Source organism: Misgurnus anguillicaudatus, chromosome 8, assembly GCF_027580225.2.
Source record: "Misgurnus anguillicaudatus chromosome 8, ASM2758022v2, whole genome shotgun sequence".
In the NCBI taxonomy this organism is placed as follows: Eukaryota; Metazoa; Chordata; class Actinopteri; order Cypriniformes; family Cobitidae; genus Misgurnus; species Misgurnus anguillicaudatus.
Genome location: NC_073344.2, coordinates 6,590,699 through 6,612,649, shown reverse-complemented (window position 1 = coordinate 6,612,649; position 21,951 = coordinate 6,590,699). Strand labels below are relative to the sequence as shown.

General features: G+C 38.0%; 1 protein-coding gene across 4 annotated transcripts in view; it reads right to left on the bottom strand.

The window, feature by feature from the left end:
• Nucleotides 1-21,711, bottom strand: part of tmem131 (transmembrane protein 131) — a 75,485-nt gene extending 53,774 nt beyond the window's left edge. For 3 of the 4 annotated variants that reach the window (XM_073870212.1, XM_073870213.1, XM_073870214.1), the window contains exons 1-2: nt 21,543-21,711; nt 5,860-5,921 (exon numbers count right to left, since the gene is read on the bottom strand). In XM_073870212.1, coding sequence (XP_073726313.1) covers nt 5,860-5,921; nt 21,543-21,663 — 183 coding nt within the window. In that variant the 5' untranslated portion in view covers nt 21,664-21,711. The remainder of the gene's footprint in view (nt 1-5,859; nt 5,922-21,542) is intronic. The other variant, XM_073870215.1, reaches the window with a different exon arrangement.
• Between the last annotated feature and the right edge of the window lie 240 nt (nt 21,712-21,951).

Below are 21,951 nucleotides of genomic sequence, written 5' to 3'. Positions count from 1 at the left end.
GGGGTCCATTAAAATGAGAAAAATCCTGGAATGTTTTCCTCAAAAAACATAACTTCTTCTCGACTGAACAAAGAAAGACATCAACATTTGGATGACATGGTGGTAAGTAAATTATCTGGATTTTATTTTTGAAAATGGATTAATCCTTTAAATATATACATGCATGTGTGTGCATTTTTATATACATAATTATTATTATACACATTACACACACATTTAATATGTAAACAAAAACCTTTATTCTGCAACCCGTGAATATTTTGATTATTTATGCTTTGTTAAACAATAACAACTAATAAAGCATTTAAATACTTTTCAATAACAGTTTAAAGGTTTTTATGCTCTTTCTAATAATATTCATTGTTTTCCTTCTGTGAAGTCACCATGCTGAGCAGTGTTTGCTTTGGTTAATGTGGACCCTGTCCAACTCATACTTTTCACCACAATAATGAAAATAAATGTCGGAGTTTTCCTTGTGCTTTTGTAGAGAATAAAGTGCACAAGAGTCATTAACAATTTCCTTTTTGTTATAATATCCTTCAGTAGATTATATGAACACACCAAGTTTAATTAATTTAACAAAATTGAGTACATGATTACCACACTTTCAGTGGAGAACACCTAAATAAAAAAAAGAAACACACAACGCAACAATCACTTAAACTCTTAACCCTGTCATATGATTAGAGGTTCACAATGAGAGAAGGCCATGAGCCAAATATGTCCCACCAATGTGTTATGGTCAAACTGCTGAACAAAGTTCTCACTGTATTTTTGGGTTCTGGATAGAGCATGGTCTTGTCTATTTATAAACCTTAACATTTCATTAAGTCCAAATTCACATCATGTACCCAAAAAGTTCCCAATCACAGCATTATGTAATAGCCCATTTAAGGGACTATAAGAATGTCCAATAAAAATAACTTTGTTACTTTGTTCAATCCTGCTCCTGAAGGGCCAGGGTCTCTTCAGAGTTTAGCTCCAAACCATCTGACAGGTGTGTTGAGGCAAGTTGGAGCTAAATTCTGCTATATTTTAGGTTTGCATTATGTATTTAACAATGCAATGCTTGTTTATAAATGTTTGACTTTGAATCTGCTGGTTTTATTGATTATTATAGCAGTCAGATTTTATACCTAATAAGAAATTTCGCTGCCTCTTCTAACAACATTCAAGTAGATAAATAACTACTAACATTTAGTTGTTACTAAAATAACAGAATGGATTACTATTACAAAATGTATAAATTTAAGCCAATGCCAATGCTACTTTTAAAAAACTCTTGCTTTCAAAAGCCTTTAATGTTTTGTTGCAACCCATGTAGTGTTGACAGACCAAATGAGCTGCACACCGCACAATAGGGCAGGCTTTCATTTGGATAGCACATTGTGTTTACTCGTGTTGCGCCTCAAGGCTGTTCTCATTTGATGTGTTTTTAAGACTTTTCTTTTTTTTGGTTGGACACTCACCTGTAAAGGAAGTTGTTCTTGCAATGAGACTGCAGTTTGTCAATGAGTGCGTTTACATGCACAGAATAAGCGGATATCTATTCAAAATCTGCTTATAGAAAACTGTTTTTAAGCGTTTACCTGCAAACCAATAAGCCGGCTATATCTGTCTTAAACTAAACTGTTGTATTTCTTCTCATTTCTACAGAACCTGTAAATGTAACATGAGCTTTTATTTTCACAGGTTCTCAGCCAACTGCTTTAATCGAGTGTAGACTTTTATGCGTTACTTTGCACTTCCGCGTGTGACGTTTATCTTTAACACACGGAGACTGTAAAAAAAATCCGTAGAAATTGCAGCTGAGTTGCCGGTAACTTGCCGTGGATTTGAATTTATGTTATTTGCTGGCAACATTTTGTTCAGGGTTGAATGAACGTTTAACATTTGCAAGTCTTTGTCTTTACAGAGTAAAACAAAAAAAAAACAGCATCAAGCAAAACATTTTGGGAAACAAAATCTGAAGCAAAAAACATAAAAAGGTTGATGATAATTTCTGGTTCCCAGAATGCTTTGCATGAGGCTGTTATTGTATAGTTTTATTCTGTAAAGATAAAGACTTGTTAATATTTAAAATTTATTTAACTTTGAACAAACTTTTGCCAGTAAAGAACATAAATTTAAATCTACGGTAAATTACCGGCAACCCAGCTGCAATAACATTGTAATTTCTACAGAATTTTTTTACAGTGTGCGAACATGGCCAAAACCGTAAGAAAGCCGGTTAAGGTGTTTACATCTTTAAAACAGGGTAATGAGCAAGAAACTACCCGTGCTGATCGGTTTTTGCTCACACCGTTTATGGGCTTTCCCTGATAAAAAAAAAGTTTACGCGTTTTATATGACCCCACAAGTAATCAGTTTATTAAGCATAATCAATGTAAGACTGTGCATGTAAACGCACTCATTGACAATATTTTAAAACTACCTGTTACCTTTTTGCCCCCTTAAGTTGTACATATCTTGTGTTGGAACATTGTTTTACAGGGCTCTATTTCTGTGTGGATTGATCTAATAGTTTAATGGCTATTAATGTACGGTGGTTGTTGGTGTTTTTAGCCCTTAACGGAGCCTTTAAGGCAGTGCTGCCTGGAAGGCACTCCCTGCCCCCAAGCGTTTCAGCCAATCACAGCATTGCCGCTAAATATCGAGCCTTCTGCCAGTTTCTGGAAGTTTCGAGCTCACCGTTGGTCAGGTTTGTAGCACAGATATGGTAAGATAGGAATGTGACTGTATTTGAATTCAGCTCGAAATGTTTCAAGCTTTTAAGTTACGTGTTTCCACGTTTTCGCGTGTCCGAGGAATGACTTTCTTTTTCGTGCCTGTTTCACGTATTGGTTACTCAATTTTTTTTCCGATTTTCAAACCATTGTCGCTTGGGATTGGGGTTATATTTGTGGTTTGGGTTAGGATGTCATTTTAAGCATTGGTTTATACGTTTTTCGTCTGTTTTTTTAAACCGTTTTCGCACAAGGATTAAGTTGGGTTTGGGTTCGGATGTCATTTTAAGCATTACTTTATATGTGTATTCGTCAGATTTTTGTTTTCACTTGTTTTCACTAACCGAGTTGGGTTTGGGTTAGGAAGTCATTTTATGTAACAAAGTCATTCTAACACCAATCCCAAGCGACAATGGTAAGAAAATAGGAAAAACAATTGAGTAACCAATACGTGAAACTGGCACGAAAAAAGTCGTGCCTCGGACACGTGACAACACAGAAACTCGTAACTTAAACACTCCTATCTTACTATATCTGCGCTACTCACCTGACCAACGGTGAGCTCCAACTGCCAGATGCTGGCGGAAGGCTCGATATCTAGCGGCAGTGCTGTGATTGGCTGAAACGCTCGTGGGCGGGGAGTGCCTTCCAGGCAGCACTGCCTTGAAGGCTCCGTTGAGGGCTTAAAACACCAACAAGCTTAATGTACCTACAGACCATTCTTTTAAAGAAACTAACAGCATTTAAAGAAAATGAATAAATATATCACAAAATACTGACATAGAACTTAAATTTACATTGTATGGGTATGAAAATAGCATATCTTCTGATGTTACTTCACCTTAGGGCGCACTCACACTATCCAAATCAAACCGCGCTCGGGCGCGTTTGACCCCCATAGCCTGGTTCGTTTGACTAGTGTGAGTGCTCTGTTCCGCGCCCGGGCGCGGATTGGTTAATCGCGCCGCGGCCGGGTTGCAGAGGTGGGCCGGAGCGCGGTTCACTTGGGCTCAGGCGCGGAAGGCTGTGGTGTGAGCGCAATCGCGCCTGAGCGCGATTCAAAAGGTGAAGACGTCAGTTGCGCGACCACACACCTTCATCTGCCTCCGTAAAAACCTTTTGATGCGCGCAGCGGGGTTACGTGAATGTCCGCGCTGCGCACGTGACAGATCAACTAAGCAATATGATGACATGTGAGAGGGCTGTCTGTAATCGCGCACCAAACGACTCCGAATAAAAAACACAGACCTATCATTACGGTGGGTTCCAGTGTTCAGTGAGAGCTTTACTTCCTGCTTTTTTCAAAACAATCGCATCTTAATGACGAAAGCGCGCCCGGACTCGGATCGATAAAAGTACAGTGTGAGTGCGTGCACATGGGGGAAGTAGGGAGGGGTGACATTCGCGCTGGGGCATGGTTTGGTTTGGATAATGTGAGTGCGCCCTTAAAAAAAGATTTGTTGGTTCAATTTAAACTCACATTTTTTCCAAACCAAACCATGCCCCGGCGCGATTGTCACCCCTCCATACACCCCCAGCTGCACGCATTCACACTGTACTTTTTATCGATCCGAGTCCGGGCGCGCTTTCGTCATTAAGATGCGATTGTTTTGAAAAAAGCAGGAAGTAAAGCTCTCTCTTAACACTGAAACCCACCGTAATGATAAGTCTTTGTTTTTATTCGGAGTCGTTTGGTGCCCAATTACAGACAGCCCTCTCACATGTCATCATATTGCTTAGTTGATCTGTCACGTGTGCAGCGCGGACATTCACGTAACCCCGCTGCACGCATCAAAAGGCTTTTATGGAGGCAGATGAAGGTGAGTGGTCGCGCAACTGACGTCTTCACCTTTTGAATCGCGCTCAGGCACGAATGCGCTCACACCCCAGCCTTCCACGCCTGAGCCCAAGTGAACCACGCTCCGGCCCACCTCTGCAACCCGGCCACGGCGCGATTAACCAATCGGTACAGAGGGATCACACTAGTCAAACAAACCAGGCTTTGGGGGTAAAACGCACCCGAGTGCAGTTTGGTTTGAATAATGTGAGTGCGCCCTAAGTTACCTTGTTGCCTTAAAATTTTGAGTTATTATATTATAGTTATTATAAAAATATTAGTTACTGTAACTAATATTTTTAAGTTGCAGTAACTAGATAACATACTTTTTTAAGTTGAAACAACTTTTTACAGTTTAATAAAATGCAAAAGCTTCATAAAACAATGCAACGTGATTTCTTAAACGTATTTTAAGTGTGCCACATATTTTGAGTGTACTGCAAATTTGGTGAAAAACAAACTAACATATAATCCATTTCATATAACATTTTTGATCCATGATGTGCCTAAACTTGCATCATAATAGACACTGTTGATGAAGTTTTTTACCTAATGCATATAAACAAAAACAATATCCTCAACAGGAGAGAAGCAGAGTTAACTACATTGTTTTACTCTTGCACAAGAACAACACCAACAGTCAAGAGTTTCCTAAAAGAATAAATTATATTATAGTTTGTTTTTCAGCAAACCCATTTGTATGCCTTCGGGACACTTGGAATATAAGGCACGAGTCAAGTGGAGTTATTTAATACTGCTTTTGCTCCTTTTGAAGCTTGAGAAGAGGCGGTTAATTCACTCCTACTGTACATAGAAAACCCAAACAACACTTAAAAAATTGTGGAAAAAAACAAAGAAAACCATGGTAGGTTTGAGCGACACAAGGGTGAGTACATAATGAGACAGATTTTTAATTTGGGGTAAACTAACCCTTAAAATCAAGTAATTTAGTTCACCTTCAGAAACAAGAAGGTACAAAAGTTGTCACTGGGGCGGTTGTCACCTTTTCAAAAACACTTATTACCTGAAAGGTACACATTGGGAGGTACATACTGGTACCTGAAAGGTACATATCTGTACCAAAATGGTACATATTAGGATAGGACAATTTTTTAAGGTACCGTCACAGTGACAATTTTTGTACCTTTTTTCTGAAAGTATATTAACTGCAATGATGCTAAGTCTATCTGTCAATTTTTTTTTACAATATCTAGGTTTTTTCCCACAATATCAAGGTTTTTTTGTCATATGATCCAAATACTGCAACACAAAGCGGCATGATCTTGAGAGGCTTACCTGCAAGAGGCCTCCTTCCCCAAAATGTAGTACCTCCAGGATGTTTTCTGATTGTATGAAAGCTGCGGAGAGAAAAAAATTCCCATGAGGTTTGGATATCAGCAAACAATGTCATGCATGCTGCTGATTTGAGTTCCCTTTATGTTCAATTGACTCTGTGAGAGTATATCAGATTTAGACAAAATTACCCATCAGGCAACACAAAGCACTGAAGACACAGTAAATCATCTAGTCATTTTGCGATCATTCACTGACGGGATGTGTTTTCAGTCTTGATCACGGATTATACAGGGCCCAAACTAGCAAAGACTTCCAGGGATCAGTTCTGGAGGTAAAAATCAATGTGGTCAACAAGTTTAAACCAATATGCTTTAAATTGTTTTACTTTTTAAATTATTTTTAACAATAACAGAATGCCTTAAACAAAAAAAAATGACCACTGATAACAGTAACTGTGGATTTAGTATTAACCATAAAACAATGAATTGTAAAACTGATAGCTTAAGCCTTTAAGCAGAAGCACATATTATGAGTCAGCACGATTACAAATCAACAGATGGGTAAATGCAAAGGCAGATCCTCCTGCAGCAGCAGAGCTCTCAAATTCAGCCACATGTCAATCTACTCACTGCTATTATTAGTTTGCAGGTCTGTAACTCTAGTGAAGTTTATAGTGATGCAGGCCTCATAAAGTTCAAAATATTCCTAGTACTCACTTACAGAGGTGCACAAAACACACATCACATTCAACATCATGGTGCTTAACTTAGACATTTCTGTGTGTTGCAACAGTAGTAAGCCAAAGGATTTAGTTGCTTTAGGGCTTTTTTAATCAAACATGGCATAGAGGCATAGATTCCAACTGTGTTGACAAAGCAGATATCAGATTCCCAACATTAACAAGGCTTCACTTTTATAGACGGTTTCATTGGACACATGCTCGTTATGCGTCTGGACGGAACTTAAAGGAACAGTATGTAAGAAATGTATATCAATTAATCATAAAATGGCCCTGATATGTCTCTAGACATTAAGAAATAATTTTCATTTCAACTACTTTGAATATCACTGACAAAAGTGGTCCGGCCAGGATATTGTCATTTAAAACGTTGCTGCCCTCAACTGATGTTTATGTTGTCATTTTGTGAATTGGACACCAGCTGTGTGATTGCAGTACCAGTTTTAGCCACAAGTTTTGTGATTGCAGTACCAGCTTTGGCCACAATCCTACATACTGTTCCTTTAACTTCCGGTCTCTGTTTGTTTAATGGTCTGGCTAGTGGCTAAACTGAACTCTGAAATAAATACCTCGTCAAAAATAACAAATGTTTTGGTTTCCTAATTACGATGGGAGACGCCGATCATGGATCACCGCTATGTGAAGGGAGGTTTAGCAGCCGATCTGTAGTTAAGATTGTATTAGGGATGTCAATTTATGCAATTTCCCATATTCGATGATCGTTTAAAACAACGATCAATCGAATAATCGTTACCTGTAATAGTGCTCATAATGATATGAAAGTGTGTGCATTAAAATGCCAGCCTCCTCATGCAAATTAAAATACTTTTTTGTTTAAATAACATGCTAGTATTGGGATTCTAAAATAAGTGATTGTAGTTGGTGTATTGATAAAATCAGCAACTTAAACTTATCTCGTAATGAAATATAATTACTCACATGCACACTCTTGGTAACAGTCGCAAAAAATGCATCCATGACATTTCAGAATAAAGGTTTCATTATCATCAAGTGTTATTTTTCTAGTTGTTCACCCCGCATTCCAAGATCGTTGATACACTGTTTGTTGTAATTATACCCAAGCAGCATAAGAAGGGCATTTTACCAATCGTCACCTCTAGCTTGGACATTTTCAGCAGAGATACTTTTACAGTTTCTTGCCAGAATTTAAGATGACATTTTAATCTGCAGAAACAGTTTAAAAGTAGCCCAATTCAGAACTGGCAATGTTGCTTGCTTTTAACCAAGTCACAGACCTACTAACAGTTGACAAAATCGGTCGGTAAACCACATGCTAATTTTTTCTTATTTGAGGCATGGTTTACGAATGCCCAGAGCAGTTTATTAGGCTCTACGAATGTCTATCAAATGCACCTGTACGTAGCTCATAGCCAATCGTTTTAATTATAGCAGATGACGTACGTAGAGCAACATATATTCAAGCGTCAACAACTTTTATCAGGTACGTGTGCACACAGCTGAAAGCTATGCAACTAAACCGGTAGCTGTATATTGATATTAAAAAGCAACACAACTTAGTGGCACTGTGACAAGCATAGTAGATAGGCTACAGGCAAAATAACAACAGGATATTTTAAAAAATTAAACCACTTACAATTTTTAAATTTAATGGACTTTATGGACGACTTGCAGCGTGAATAAATTTGCGTGCAAGGCAGCATGGGTAAACCCAGGCTAAAACTGTCCCTCATTTGAACAATAAAAAGTGCTTTGAAAAAAATTCAAGTAGACCCAAAACTAGACTTGCTAAATGGCATAGTAAGACCACATAAAGTCAAAGAATTAGGAAGAAGATTTTTAAGCCTTATCTACAAAACCACCAAGTGATCTTACAAGATCTCCAAGATTCACGGTCATTTCAACTACTGCTTTCAACACATGCACTTCAAGAGTTTGTATGGTTAAAATTCACAGCTCGTTTCTCAAGCTAATGCTTAGTCAAACATGCCAACAATTCCAAACCATTCAAAGAGACACCAAAAACCAAATGCAGCCAAGTCCTGTGTTTCTTTCAACAATAGTGCTGTCTGCATTGAAAACACAATGAAGTTTGACATAAACACTGGGCAGACAGCAAGACAATGATAGATTTTGCATTGTGTGGAACGTGTGTCCGACCCGTTCCTATTGGGAACCGGCTTTTGTAGAATGTCAGTGGGAAGCAGCCATGTGTTGCAAAATGAGCGAATATAGCACCGGACTGTTGCTCGTCCATACACACCCTTAATGGAACCATTTAAGCCGAACACAGACATACTTGGTCAAATGTATCTCTGGACATCGTGGAAGACATTCACTGTTACATACTCATTCGCTACAGCACTGGAAAGAAACTAAAGCCAGTAAATCTATCACAGAACCATTTGCAGGCTTTAACATTTCTGAAAAACTAAAGACCCTAATAGGCTTGGGCGGTAATACGGTAATATGGTATACCGCGGGATCTAAAAATAGCAAAGGTATCAGTTTCTATACCGCCATACCGGCATTAAAAAAAACAATGCACTTATATAGCAGACAAGGATTAAATATTAAATTAGGGATGGCGAAAACTAAACATTTTCTTAACCGACCACCGAGCCATTAACTGATTAGTTTAAAACAAGTTACGCTGTTTATAATAACAGCCATTTCGAGCTGCGCCTGCAATTTCGCAACTCTGTCGCATCTCTCTGCTGCTCTGCCTCCGGCTCATCCAAAACATCATTCCCGCAAACGCGTCGCCGCGGAGCTTGTATGCTGCTTGTAATCGGAGGACAAATGACTCCTTAGTTTCAAAATGGTTATGGTAAGGTGATCGCGTGGAAAATAAAGGCGTTTGTCTTATTAGAAGCTCATTTGAAACATTGCCGCGGCTTATTTAAGAAAATGACAGAGGCCGCTTAAGTTTGAGGTAGTGCTAAAAATAATAAAGAAAGATGATGATCATCATCACCTTATCAGTTAGCACTGAAATGTAGATGTAATGTATTTCCAAATCTAAACCCAACTTGTGCGGAATGTTGCCTAATAGACTGCAACACGATAAAACAGGCACCTTCAGAATGCATAAAAGGCGCACCGCCAAGGCAGGTCTAACTCACTCTGTGCCTTAGTAACGACTAGAACAACTCTTTTGTATAATTATTATTACTTTTTCATTTTTCAAAAAGACAAGTGTCAACTTCTGTTAAGTGCAACACGATGCAATGCTTTGCTGATGCGAGCCGCGAGAAAGCCCTTGTCTGTTTTAGAAAGAATGCAGCAAAGATATTTAATGCTAATGTATGAGTTTCATTCATTTATGATGAGGTCCGTGCGTTCTAGTTAACAATGCAATGCAAGCGAACGCGCCGTGCCGGCGCCTCCATGTCATGGTTATTATATTGTCTATATTTGCTTTTAATTTATTAAATACATGCAATTGGTTGATAAAACATTTATTAAAATTAAGACACAATTTATACAAAACGAAATTCACTTTAAAGAAAGGCTTTCTACAAAGCAAAACCTAATTAAGTGGTAAAAATGTCTAATGATTTACAAAAACAAAACTTAATCTGCACTTTACTGTTAACAGACGTGAATGTTAATAATTTGGAATAAAACCAGGAAAGACTTTCGTTTTAATTATTTAATTGCTGGATTTTACAAAAAATATTTTTATTTTATATGCTGGAATATGCAGAAATATAAGTTAACAGAAGGAGGACTTTCTTTATTTCATTAAAATATGGCGGAATGTGCAGAAAATAGGTTTAAATGTTCAGCAATTTTCTTCAAGTCTGAGACTGTTGCTTTGATAAAATTTTAGCTTGATGCAATGTGAGTGCACAAAACCAAACGTCGTGACCTCGCGCCAGAACCCAAATGCCGTGACCTTGCGCCAAATGTTTTTATTGGTTTATAAGTACAAACAGGCGAGTTACGAAATATTGAGTGTGAGGGACTTGTTCACTTCACACAAAAATATCCTGGAAATTGGAATGAGATGGCTAACTGTAGTCGCGTTTAGTCCACTGTCTATAATAGCCTAATTTAGAGATAATTTTTTTAACCGACAACTGGTTAATTCTGTTTGACCTTTTGTATTTATCTTTTTTATAAACTGCTAGTTGTTGCTAATAAAAGTTGTTAATATTGTTGTGCATGTTATTTTGTTATTTCAGTATAGTGTTTGGTATTCAGTTTCTGAAGGGTTTAGCCAACATTATAGTGACGCTGTCTGATTACGTCATAATTTTATAATTATTCACGGTAATACCGTATACCGGGGTAAAATAGGGAGGCGGTTTGATGGTATCAAAATTTGGATACCGCCCAAGCCTAGACCCTAACACTAAAACCAAATGTGGTTTATGACTTGAAAGCTAGAACATTATGTGCTTTACCAGACATGACGAGACTGAGAATTATGCAACAGCAATTGCACATCTCCCGTCACCCGTTTTCCTTCTCTTTTCTTTGTTGAGCAGATAAGCCAAGGTCTTGGAGAGGGAAGATCCCCAAAATGACCTTTTACAAACTTTAGGTGCTGCCCTTAGCACATATTTTCTGGTACTCTATACAGTTATGTATACATCTAAACACTGAACCTGTTATAACCATAAGATATAAAATCAGGAGAACCAAAAAACTAACAATGAGAAGTAAACAGAGAGACCTCAATCCCCTCTTTACACCAGCAGTTAAACTTGCTTGCTTTGCTTATTTTCCTCAGAGTGTTTATTTAAAAGCCCATTCATTGCTGTTTTCTTAGTGATTAATACCCAGTAGGCAACTAATACAAAGTAAACATTGAAATGTTTAGTTTTTATGCACTTAAAAATTCAAGGTGATTTGTTGTTGATGAAACTTTGTTTAAAGATCTCCCTTTTACAGATCCATGAGGAGGATGATGTCAGAGATAATTTGGATCTGTTTTTTGTTTTGTGAAGAGTGTAAAACATCCTTATATTTGACTAAAAAGCCTTCAGTGAGTTCCCAAGTCAATAACAGGGTTGTCACAGAAAACAAGCGGTGCATTCATTTTCAGGAATAAGTGAATATTTTTAAAGCATCTACCCATCTGTTTAAGCTTCTGTGTGGTCTCTGGAACTATTATGTTTACTTAGGACTTTAAAAGAGTAAGAGGTGATTAATGGGTCTATTAATTAAAGTCATTTGGACCCTAAGGGCCAGGTCTACTAACAATTTGCGCCAGTACAAACCATAATTTTTTGTTAACGACTGCCTGGATTTTCTAAAGATTCGCAGTGGATAATTACACTGCAAAGAAATGATTCATTCAATTTACTCAATTTTATTAAGGTAAGTGGTTGCAATCAATTTATTTAAGCTACATTTAAACCATTTTTTTTTGTAGTGATGCACCGATGTATCGGCCCCGATATTTATCGGCCGATATTTGATGAATTTGAAACCATCGGCATATCGGTAATAGCACGAGAAAGGCCGATACAGATTGTTTATTAATTAACCACATAAAGGCAATGAGTTGCATGTCTGTTGTTCAATTAAAATGATTTAATGTTCTGGTGTGCACAATACTTAAGCACCGACAGAAAACCTTTGTTGAGCTGGCTCAAATGTCTTGGACAATAAAAGAAACAGTTGGGGGAAAAGAAGTCCAACTTTTTTTGAAGTTGCAATAGCGCTGGCATTATTTATGTTTATTTAAGAAATCCATTATATGTAAAAAATGAGTTAATGTTGTTAATAAAAGAAATGCTGAATAGCAAAAACCACCTTTGAAGGTTGTCATGCTGTCTTATTATATTTGTTTTAGCTTAATATGTGCCTCTCTTATTATGTTGGTCAGTTGAATGTTAATTAGATCCAATCCATGTTCAGTAAAAATAATTTGATGCAGAAATAAACTAGCTAATAGACCAACTGTATAATACTGTATACAAGTGTTTAATATCGGTATCGGCCAGAAGTTGTCTGTTTAAATCGGTATCGGCCCAAAAAAATCCTATCGGTGCATCCCAATATTTTTGTTTTGTTTTTCTAATTTTTTTGTTTAAATGTAGCTTAAATAAATTGATTGCGACCACTTACCTTAAAAAAATTAAGTAAATTGAATGAATAATTTTTTTCTGTGAAAAGGTGTGGTCTAGTTATTTCTGTGACCTTATTGCATATGCATTTCTAGGAGTTTCCCTTTCAGACGCCAAATTTATGGGAGGAGAGCATTTAAATGATTCACGTAATGTGATTTACTAATGTTTGGGCCATTATTTAATGCAAAAAGGCATGTCTTAAATTATTGTGCGTTTGAAATGGCTGCAAATGTTGATGATATGAGAAAAATCACATAGATCAGAGAGTGCGTGGTACAAGGCAAAGGATTTTTTATACACGCAAAAGTTTACTTGGAATGCCAGAGGAACATTCAAAAATTTCAAAAATATTGTTTGCCAAGCAATGTTATTTTTTATTTGCTGGAGGAAATAGGAAATGGAGTCACTAGTAGAAGTCACACAATAACAGGGGTTTGAAAACTTCTTGTAAACCTTTTTGTCCTCCAGTTGTTTTTAGTGTACTATGGCTTCGTTAGCTGGGAATTCACACCCCAAATTTTCCACTGCCATGTCCGGGGTGCAGAACTCAAGCACATTAGGCGTAAGTAGATCTCCCGCACCTTATTAGCTATGCTTATTTGGGACCCTGAACCAATTTGCAATGCTCTTAGTAGATGTTCATTTTGGAAATCAGCTGTTGCGCCAGTGTTATTTATTTGGTGGCTTTTTGATAACTAGCAGATATTACCATCTGCGCTTTTTTGAAATTGCGCTGTCACACTAATTTGCCCATTTAGTAAATCTGGCCCTAAGTGTTTTGCATTAACAAAACATTGTAATGACATTGGTTAGATTTGATAGATGACTTCTTGTGAAATGGATAGCACACTCAACCCCAAACCACTAACCATTTAATGTTATCATCATGTCTATTAGCTTGTACCAAATCGATACAAAAAATAATCAAGTCATTTTTTTGATGTGCTGTCTAAAAGGTAGTTTCAGACAAAATGGCATATGCATATATAACTTAAGCACTTTTAGTTTATTTATTCAGATGCCCAACTAGGGCTGCACAATAGATCACATCTAATTGTCATGCGCATCTTGTCAGTTAAGCCGGTTCCTTAATTATTAGTAAACCGCTAGGGGTGCAACGATAAATGCCGATATACACTAATAATACGTGGCCACAGTAACTATTCTGAATCGCACAGCCGATATTATTCACAGCTATTTCATGTACTATGGCTTTTGATCAGTAAGTCCTTATATAGGCCGAAATCACTGTTAGTTTAAGTCGTTTATAACATGCATTTGAAAAAGCAACACTCGTCAAACATAATCATTATACATATTCTTTATTATCATGAAAATACTTGAAAAGGTTTGAAGAACAGCAATATAAATATATCCTTAAGCCATTTCCAGGAGCTGCGTGTCATAGGGCTGTCAACGAATATTCTTAATTCGAATATATATTCGAATAGTTAAAAAAAACGAATTTCGAATATGAAAGTTAATATTCGAATAAACTATTTTTTTTAAAGCCCGCGGTAGTAGAGGCGTGGCTGTCTGCTTTGTGAGTGGGCGCACTAGTGCGCCTGGTTCAAGGACAGGTCACAGTAGTCACACTGTCTATCACTGTTAAAAGTTGACGCGTCTTGCATGGAAAATGGCAGAAAGTCGACCGCAGCAGAGAAAGCGATTTTAACCCCCCAAATCTAAAAAGCTATGTACTTTGGATTTTGGTCGGTAGGAGGTAAAATTGTTGAGCCGCGAGATAAAGTTGTTAGCATACCATTCGACCACTAGCAACATGTCACATCTCGAAAATGTGCACCCAAATGAGCATGGTATCTTGTACACACTGCATATTAATTCGTTTGTCGCATCAACTTTTAATGCTTAATCCTGTTCTGTACACAAACACTTCAGTAATTTATGGGATTGACAATCGCATTCTACAACCGCATTAACTCCCGCAAACTGCAGTGACAACCGCGTTTACAGAAACTTTGCATAGTGTGTAGCCTACATAACCGAACTGAACAACTAGTAGTTAATAAAGTATTTAAACGTGCATCATGGACATGACAGGTCTCTCTTCTGAAGAAATAAATTATTACAAGGGGGAAAAGTCTTCTGTATGCGCGATACAGAGAATGACAGAGGCACAAGCGTTTGCTGCGCAGTGTTGCCAGATCTTGCACTAAAAAAACAGCAAACAAGAAAAATCCAATAATAAACCAAAATAAATCCAAACGCTTTACCTCAAAGATCAAAATATTGGGACTGGCACCTTCACATTTTAACAACACCAAAAACTTGATCGCTTCATGAGCCAAAAGCCATAAACGGTTAAGCGCTAAAATGGTATGCGAGTACAAAAAAGACGAGGACCTGGCAACACTGCAAGAGCGTGCAGCCTCACAAATGCGTACAATACACAACGACACGACGGAGGTTTATTGCAAAACATAATGCTGTTAAATTATTTTCATCAAAGCTGTGATAAGCACGTGAGATGGCAGACCGTTGCTATATTATCTCCGTGTCAATCATACATTTTCACATTTAAATGCGGTTGTCACTCCTGAAAGTTTGCAGTGTGTACGAGATCACAATGTGTGGAACTCCAGTGAAACAGTCACGTCTTAACACTTACTTTGCATCGCCGCCACAAGCTATTTGTCTGCAACACGACAAGAGGTCATAACGGAGAAATGAGTTTCGTTCATTTGTAAGGACATGAGACCGATCAGTGTCGTGGATGGAGCAGGCTTCAGGGAGTTTTGTCAAGCAATGTAACCGAGGTACCATATCACTTTGATGTCTCTTGATTTACTTGTTTTGTGTATGTAATATACGTTGTCAAATATGTTTAAACTTAAATAGACTACCTATACAAGTAGTTATGTCTCTTTATATTAATTAGTCCTGTTATTGACGTAATGCGTCGTTAAAAAAAAATTGGCAACCAGATATTCGAATAGTTCGAATATTCTTGGGTTTTTTAGGGAGAATATTCGAACGTCATTTTTGAGCAATTTTGACAGCCCTAGCGTGTCATAGCTGCTTATATGGTTCTTCATCTACAGCACATATTGAGTTGCTGCACGAGAGCGCCCTCTGGATTTTGGATGTAGCGACATTTCACCGTAATTCATTGAGAAGCATAGCAAGCATCATCGGCCGATATAACGGTGCACCCCTATAAATCGCCATCACCCGTTTTCAGATAGAGCAGCATTTACAGCATTTACCATTAACCGGGGCAATTTCGAGTTAACTATCACAGACGTATCACCTGCGATATGTATGCGATATGGCCGAGCTTGTCAGTGAACTACAGCTTGGTGAAGTAAATGCTGCTCCATCTGAAAGCAGGTGATGGCGATTACTACAAATTGCGGAACCGCCTTAACTGACGAGATGCGCATGACAAATGCATGTGATTTATCGTGCAGCCCTACCTACCAATTACAATTATTATCATGCAGTTATTTACTTTTTCTTAATAAAAAATACGTTTTAATGGTTAAATGTTATGCTTGATTCGGTTTCAAGGTATACCAAGGTTTAAAAAGTCAAGGTTTCAAAACCACTAAAATGTTCTGTGATACCGTCTCCAAGGTATGAGCTGTGTTTACAAAATTCATTAAATCATTAAGTCATGTGATTGATTTTATGTAGTGCTGCACAATTAATCGCATCGCAATCGTGATGTCAGCCTGTGCAATTATATGACAGCAAAACATTGCAATTATATTAAATAAATAAATGTGTGGACTTGTTAACACAAACTTTCTGATAACAGTTTGATGATTTTCCTTGCTGTTTAAAAAAAGATAGAAAAACAAACAAAAAAGGCAGTGTATGTGTGGCATGCACGCGTGTGGTGTGCGTCGTCACTTGTGTGTGCGCAGCGCGGAAATACCAGAGCGAAGATGGATGCAGAGGATATTGACAGTGATCTGGTAGCTAAAAAAAACTCTACGTCTGTTGTATGGCAGTATTTTGGATTTAGGATTACTGACACTGAGCAGTTGCTACATCACGTGGCAATACGAAAACAGTTCTAGTTTTACAAATACACATTTTAGCATTATCACTAAACTGTGTGTGGATTTTCCTTAAAACCCATCAAGTTGACTCATGATACCATTTATTATAATCGCAATCGCGCATCGCAATATTAGCATCAATAACCGCAATGGGGAAAATTACCCAAATCGTGCAGCCCTAATTTTATGTTTACATTTAATATACATTATGAAAATATTATATAATTTTTGGAAACATATTATAATTTAAAGGCTTTTTACCTGGCATTTGAAAACAACACATTTTAGTTTTGCAATGGCAATACCGCAACACTGTGAAACCATGGTATTTTTGCTAAAGGTTATCATACCGTCAGAATCGTATACAGGCCCATGCCTACAGCAGACTGAGTAGGATGTTCATCACAACCCCAGCAAACACACACAGACAACAGCTGCTTAAGCTTTTTAGCGCCAACCTTAAACTTGAAATTTGCAGAATTGTTTGCCTTTTATAAATGTTATATTGATATTTAATAGAGTGCTGTTCAATTTGCATGCTTTCGCCTTTTGCTTCGGGTATCAAAATTGGTACAGAGAACTGTGTAATTTTACTAGTATTGGTACAACTACAGAAATTTTAGTACTGTGAAATATATACATGTCACTAATATCATGTTGAAATTTCTAACTAAAAAACTGTCACCAAGGCTCTAGTCATCTAAATCTGTAAGAGCACTTTTGAATTGCTTCACTGCCCTGACGAAAAGAGGAAGAGTAATCCTGGGATTATGAAGAAAAGAAGCATGCTGTGTGTGAAGGGCAAAGATCACAAACCTTTACCGACCAATGGTACTCAAGTACTGAGAGAAAGGTCCATCTCTGGTAAACTTAACTGAAAGTATCTAGTTGCTTTCATTTGTGAAACTTCAATACACATGCTCACAACAAAGACAATATATTTTTCTTTGAAAGCAGATGCACCATGTTCCTAAAGCTCCGGTGATAGAGAGTTGTGTTAGCAGAAAAGGGTTGGGGGGTTGATTTCGTGGAAAAAAGACAAACAGATTACATTTGGATAAAGCGTCAGCCAAATGCATAGGTACCAAAGATATCAAATATCAGCCTTGACAAAGTGATAGACAAATATTTTGGTCGATATTTGGCCATTGAATTTTGGCATTATAAGTCATCAGTTTAGCCATTAAAACACTAAGGGACTGTTTACACTTGGTATTAAGATGTGTTTTCATCGATTGGATCACAGTGGACGAAAGACACATCACGTTTACACCTGGTATTTAAATCCGTCTCTTTTGTCCACTTTCGACCGCATCTGTACTGAATACTGTGAGGGGGTGGTCTGTCGAGACGGTGGGCGATTCGCCCCGCTGTCATTTAAACGTGAGTGGGAGTAATGATGAGTTTATATGGACGCGATCCAATATTGTGTCGGAGTCCGCTGCTTTTGCTTTAAGTAAACATGCTGCACAGTGTTTTGTACATGTATATGTAAGAGCTTTCTCTGAATTTTCAGCGCAATTGATGAAATAAGATCGCGCGACTTTCACACGCTTGCAAAATGAAACTGCGGAGATCAGCCGCTTTAGTTTTATCAATGAAAGGCTAAAGATAGCGCTGTACACCGTGTGTTTGCGCTAGAAGTCAGAAAAGACGTAAAACGTTGATCTCAGTACCTCAGATTAGATAAATGGGCGTAGAGAAGGCGGTGTCCTGTGGCTGTTCGAACACATATATAACCACATGTGCGTTTACACTACAAAAGCAATCCGATCGAAAGGGGTTTCGACTACCTCAATGTGGTTGAAAGTGGTCGAAAGTGGACAAGCTCAAAATGTTTTGAACACCGTATACACCTGGCATTAACGTCGTCCACTTGTGATCCGATCAACGAAAACGCATGTTAATGCCAGGCAGGGTCCGAAATTAACACCCGCCAAGCGCCAAATGCGGGTAGATTTTCCGTTTGGCAACTAAATTCAAAAGGCTACCCGCCACACTGGCGGGTGATTTTCATACCAAAATATGAATGCAATATAATGTGTTTGACAGTAACTAATCTGGGAACGAGGTGAGCTAGCCACAGAACGTCTCTACGCTCCAAGTCTCGCACTAGAGACCGTCTGTTTAGTACTGCAGGTAACTTGCGGTCTGCAGCTATCTGCTGCATATTAGCTATCAAAATACATCCCCGCCCTGCCCGTCGGGCTATCTTGACTTATAGGGAGGAAAAAATATATTTAAATGCTTATGCATTCTTTCACAGATTTGGATGGGTAATAATGGTGTATGAAATTCAGGCATATGGGTATTTAAATTACGTTTGAGCCCGCGCTCGAGTTTTACTTTCACTTTCGCGATCGCGCGAAAAGACGCAGTACAGGAAGCAATCCGTCATGATTTGTCATGGATTTGTCGGGCCAATCCTCCAACTTCGTCCTGTCAGTCATTATCCTCACATAAGAAAATTAAATCTCTCGCAGCAAGCTTTAAAGTATAGATTGTACGGGCAGTGAAGAGAGTGACTCTTAAAGCGACAGTAGCCCCTGTTTTTCTGACCGAAAAAAATGATCCAATCTGTAACTGGATGATCCAAACTGTGAGTTTGTGTGACCCACTAAACCACTTTTAAATGGTGAGTATATCTGGTGTGGGGATGAGCAGGAAAAGTTGGTTTACATGGAAATCCAGTCTTTTTGTTTGTTAAAAAATAACAGCATCAAAACAACAACAAGAATAGCAGATTAAACATTGTGGTTAGATGCCCTATTGATTTTGAAATTTTGCGAGCCCTGCCATGAATACAGCAAATTACATTAATGTACATGTGACAAAAAAAGGCTGTTTATTATTCTGGCCGGTAAAAAATGTGTTTGGCTGGTGGATTTTTTCATCTACCAGTCCCCGTGGCAGGTGAGCCAAAAAGTTAATTTCGGACCCTGATGCCAGGTGTAAACAGCGTCTAAAGGGCTTTTCACACTTGAAATAGTTAACCCCTTAGTATTAAGGGCTTGTTAAGTTGTGCGTTGGTCCTACGACATAGCCGTGACGGCGTAGGTTCCGCGTCGGTTTTCATTTATACTTTTGCATCGTCGTCCGCATCGATTTGCAAACACACGTGCAGACCACTGGTAGGCAGTATCCACGCGTGCAACCACAGTAGCAGCGCGACCGTCAAAGAAGAAAAAGCTTGGCAATTAACCCACAAACGAAGAAGAAACAGCAACTTGTTGTGTATAATTTGAGAAGACCAGCAATGATGGAAGTAAATAAACAGTGACACTTGTTGCAGTTTGAGTTAAATCATTCCTCATTCTTAATCATTTGACCATTCTTTGTTTTCACCGTCGCAAATGGAAATACCTATGACACAGTTTTTTTAACCTGACGGGAGGTGTTCTGGTGAACCAATAACTGACGTAGAACTGACGCGCTGTTCAAATTTTTGTAAGGTGCACGTCAGGCTACGCAGAGCTACGCACAAGCTAAGGATAGCCTACGGCGTAGAACTTACGCACGACTATAAATCGGGCTTTATTCTAAACACCAGGTTAACAGAATCCTGGGTTATCTGTTAAACGTTTCACACAAACGTGCTTTTTAGTTTCTTATTGGCTATCTGTTTATAAGCATTGAGTCATAACATTCTAACCCCGCTTCGTTTCACACTGCATGCATTTGACCCCGCAAAAGCAGAGGTAACCCTGCTTCGGAGCAGGGTTTCATTAATATCAGTGATAACCCCGCTTCTAAATTACAAGTTTGAAACGCTCCTTAATTTAAGGTTAAAAGCAGGGTTTCGAACAAAGATAACCCAGGGTTAAACGCAGTGCGAAAAGCCCTTAAATGACATACTGTTAATATACAACCCTAAATTGTTTCTTAACAATTAGGTAAACGTATGTTAAAATCATTCAAATAAAGCAAAAAAACGATCAAAGCACAGAAATCCTAATTTTTTACACAAGCAAATCAACTGTTTTGCACTTTCATTTCCCACTTTTTCCAGTGATTGAAGATATCTAAACTTTGCTTTAACAAACCGATCATTCATCATCTGGATCATTCAATTTATGTTATATAAATCTCTACAACAAATTAGTGTAAATATCTAGAAACATCCAAGACTAATGTATTTAACTGTGCTTAGGACAACATAAATACATCTAAAACTTGCATGAACTTGCAGTACTCAGTGACCTCCTCTTTACTTCTAGTTGGTTGTCATGTCACTGACAGACTGGGCCTCAAAACAAAACTCGCATTCACTTTCAATCTTAACACAAATTGGCACAGATAACAATTTTAATATTATTCCATATATAACACTTCGTGTAGGTTATTAACGTAGTAACCGTTTCCTACCACAACAGTATTTATTAGCCAATCAACCAGCTGACATGAGTTAGACATTACTGGACAGTGAACACCATGTTTAATAATTATCTTATTACAAAAAGATGAAAACTATCGTGTATTAAAAGCATAGGTCTCAGATCAGTAACACATTGTGCATTGCTGTTATTGAAAGTGACAGTAACTTCAGATGTGGTGTATTAGCTGATGTAATATGACTAAGCCTGTTAGCTTTAAAACTCCAAGTGAACCACTCTCTAAACCCTATATTCTAACTGGTTTCCTGAAAATGAAAACAGTAAGTAGTTACTGCTCATTTAACCAACCCAGACGAGTGAATTTAAAAGTGTGGCTGAGGCTTTACTCAGTATTTATTTTGTTTTCTGACTCGATGCTAGCAGTCATTAGCTTGCAGTGGAGCCGCAGTTCATATCAATCCATAAACACTCCGGCAAAACAGTCCTTTACAACACATAACACGCTTCAGATAGTTACCTTGTTTGTTCGCCTGTGCCATGTGAATAAATGCAATAAATAAAAGGCGCAGAAATCCGACACATGGTGATTTTGTTCGGGCTGGATGTGGAAAACTCTGTCTTGTGTCCTTGCTCGCCATCCTGCCACTGCTTGTTTCTCTCTGGCTGTACGTATGCGCGCGCTCGTCTTGTGCGCGTTCATATCAACAGCCTTCAGAAACTCATTTTGTCAAAGTGACACGTGGCGGAGGTGAAAGGAACTGCAAGAAATATATATATATTATGTTTTTTTACAACTATTGCGGAATTGTAACATTGTTTACATTTGCGTGACAATGATATGTCAACCATAACACTTAATGAAAATGCTTGTCATTTCAGTCTTCTATAATGATTTAATGTAACCATGGAGGTGAACTATACAATCC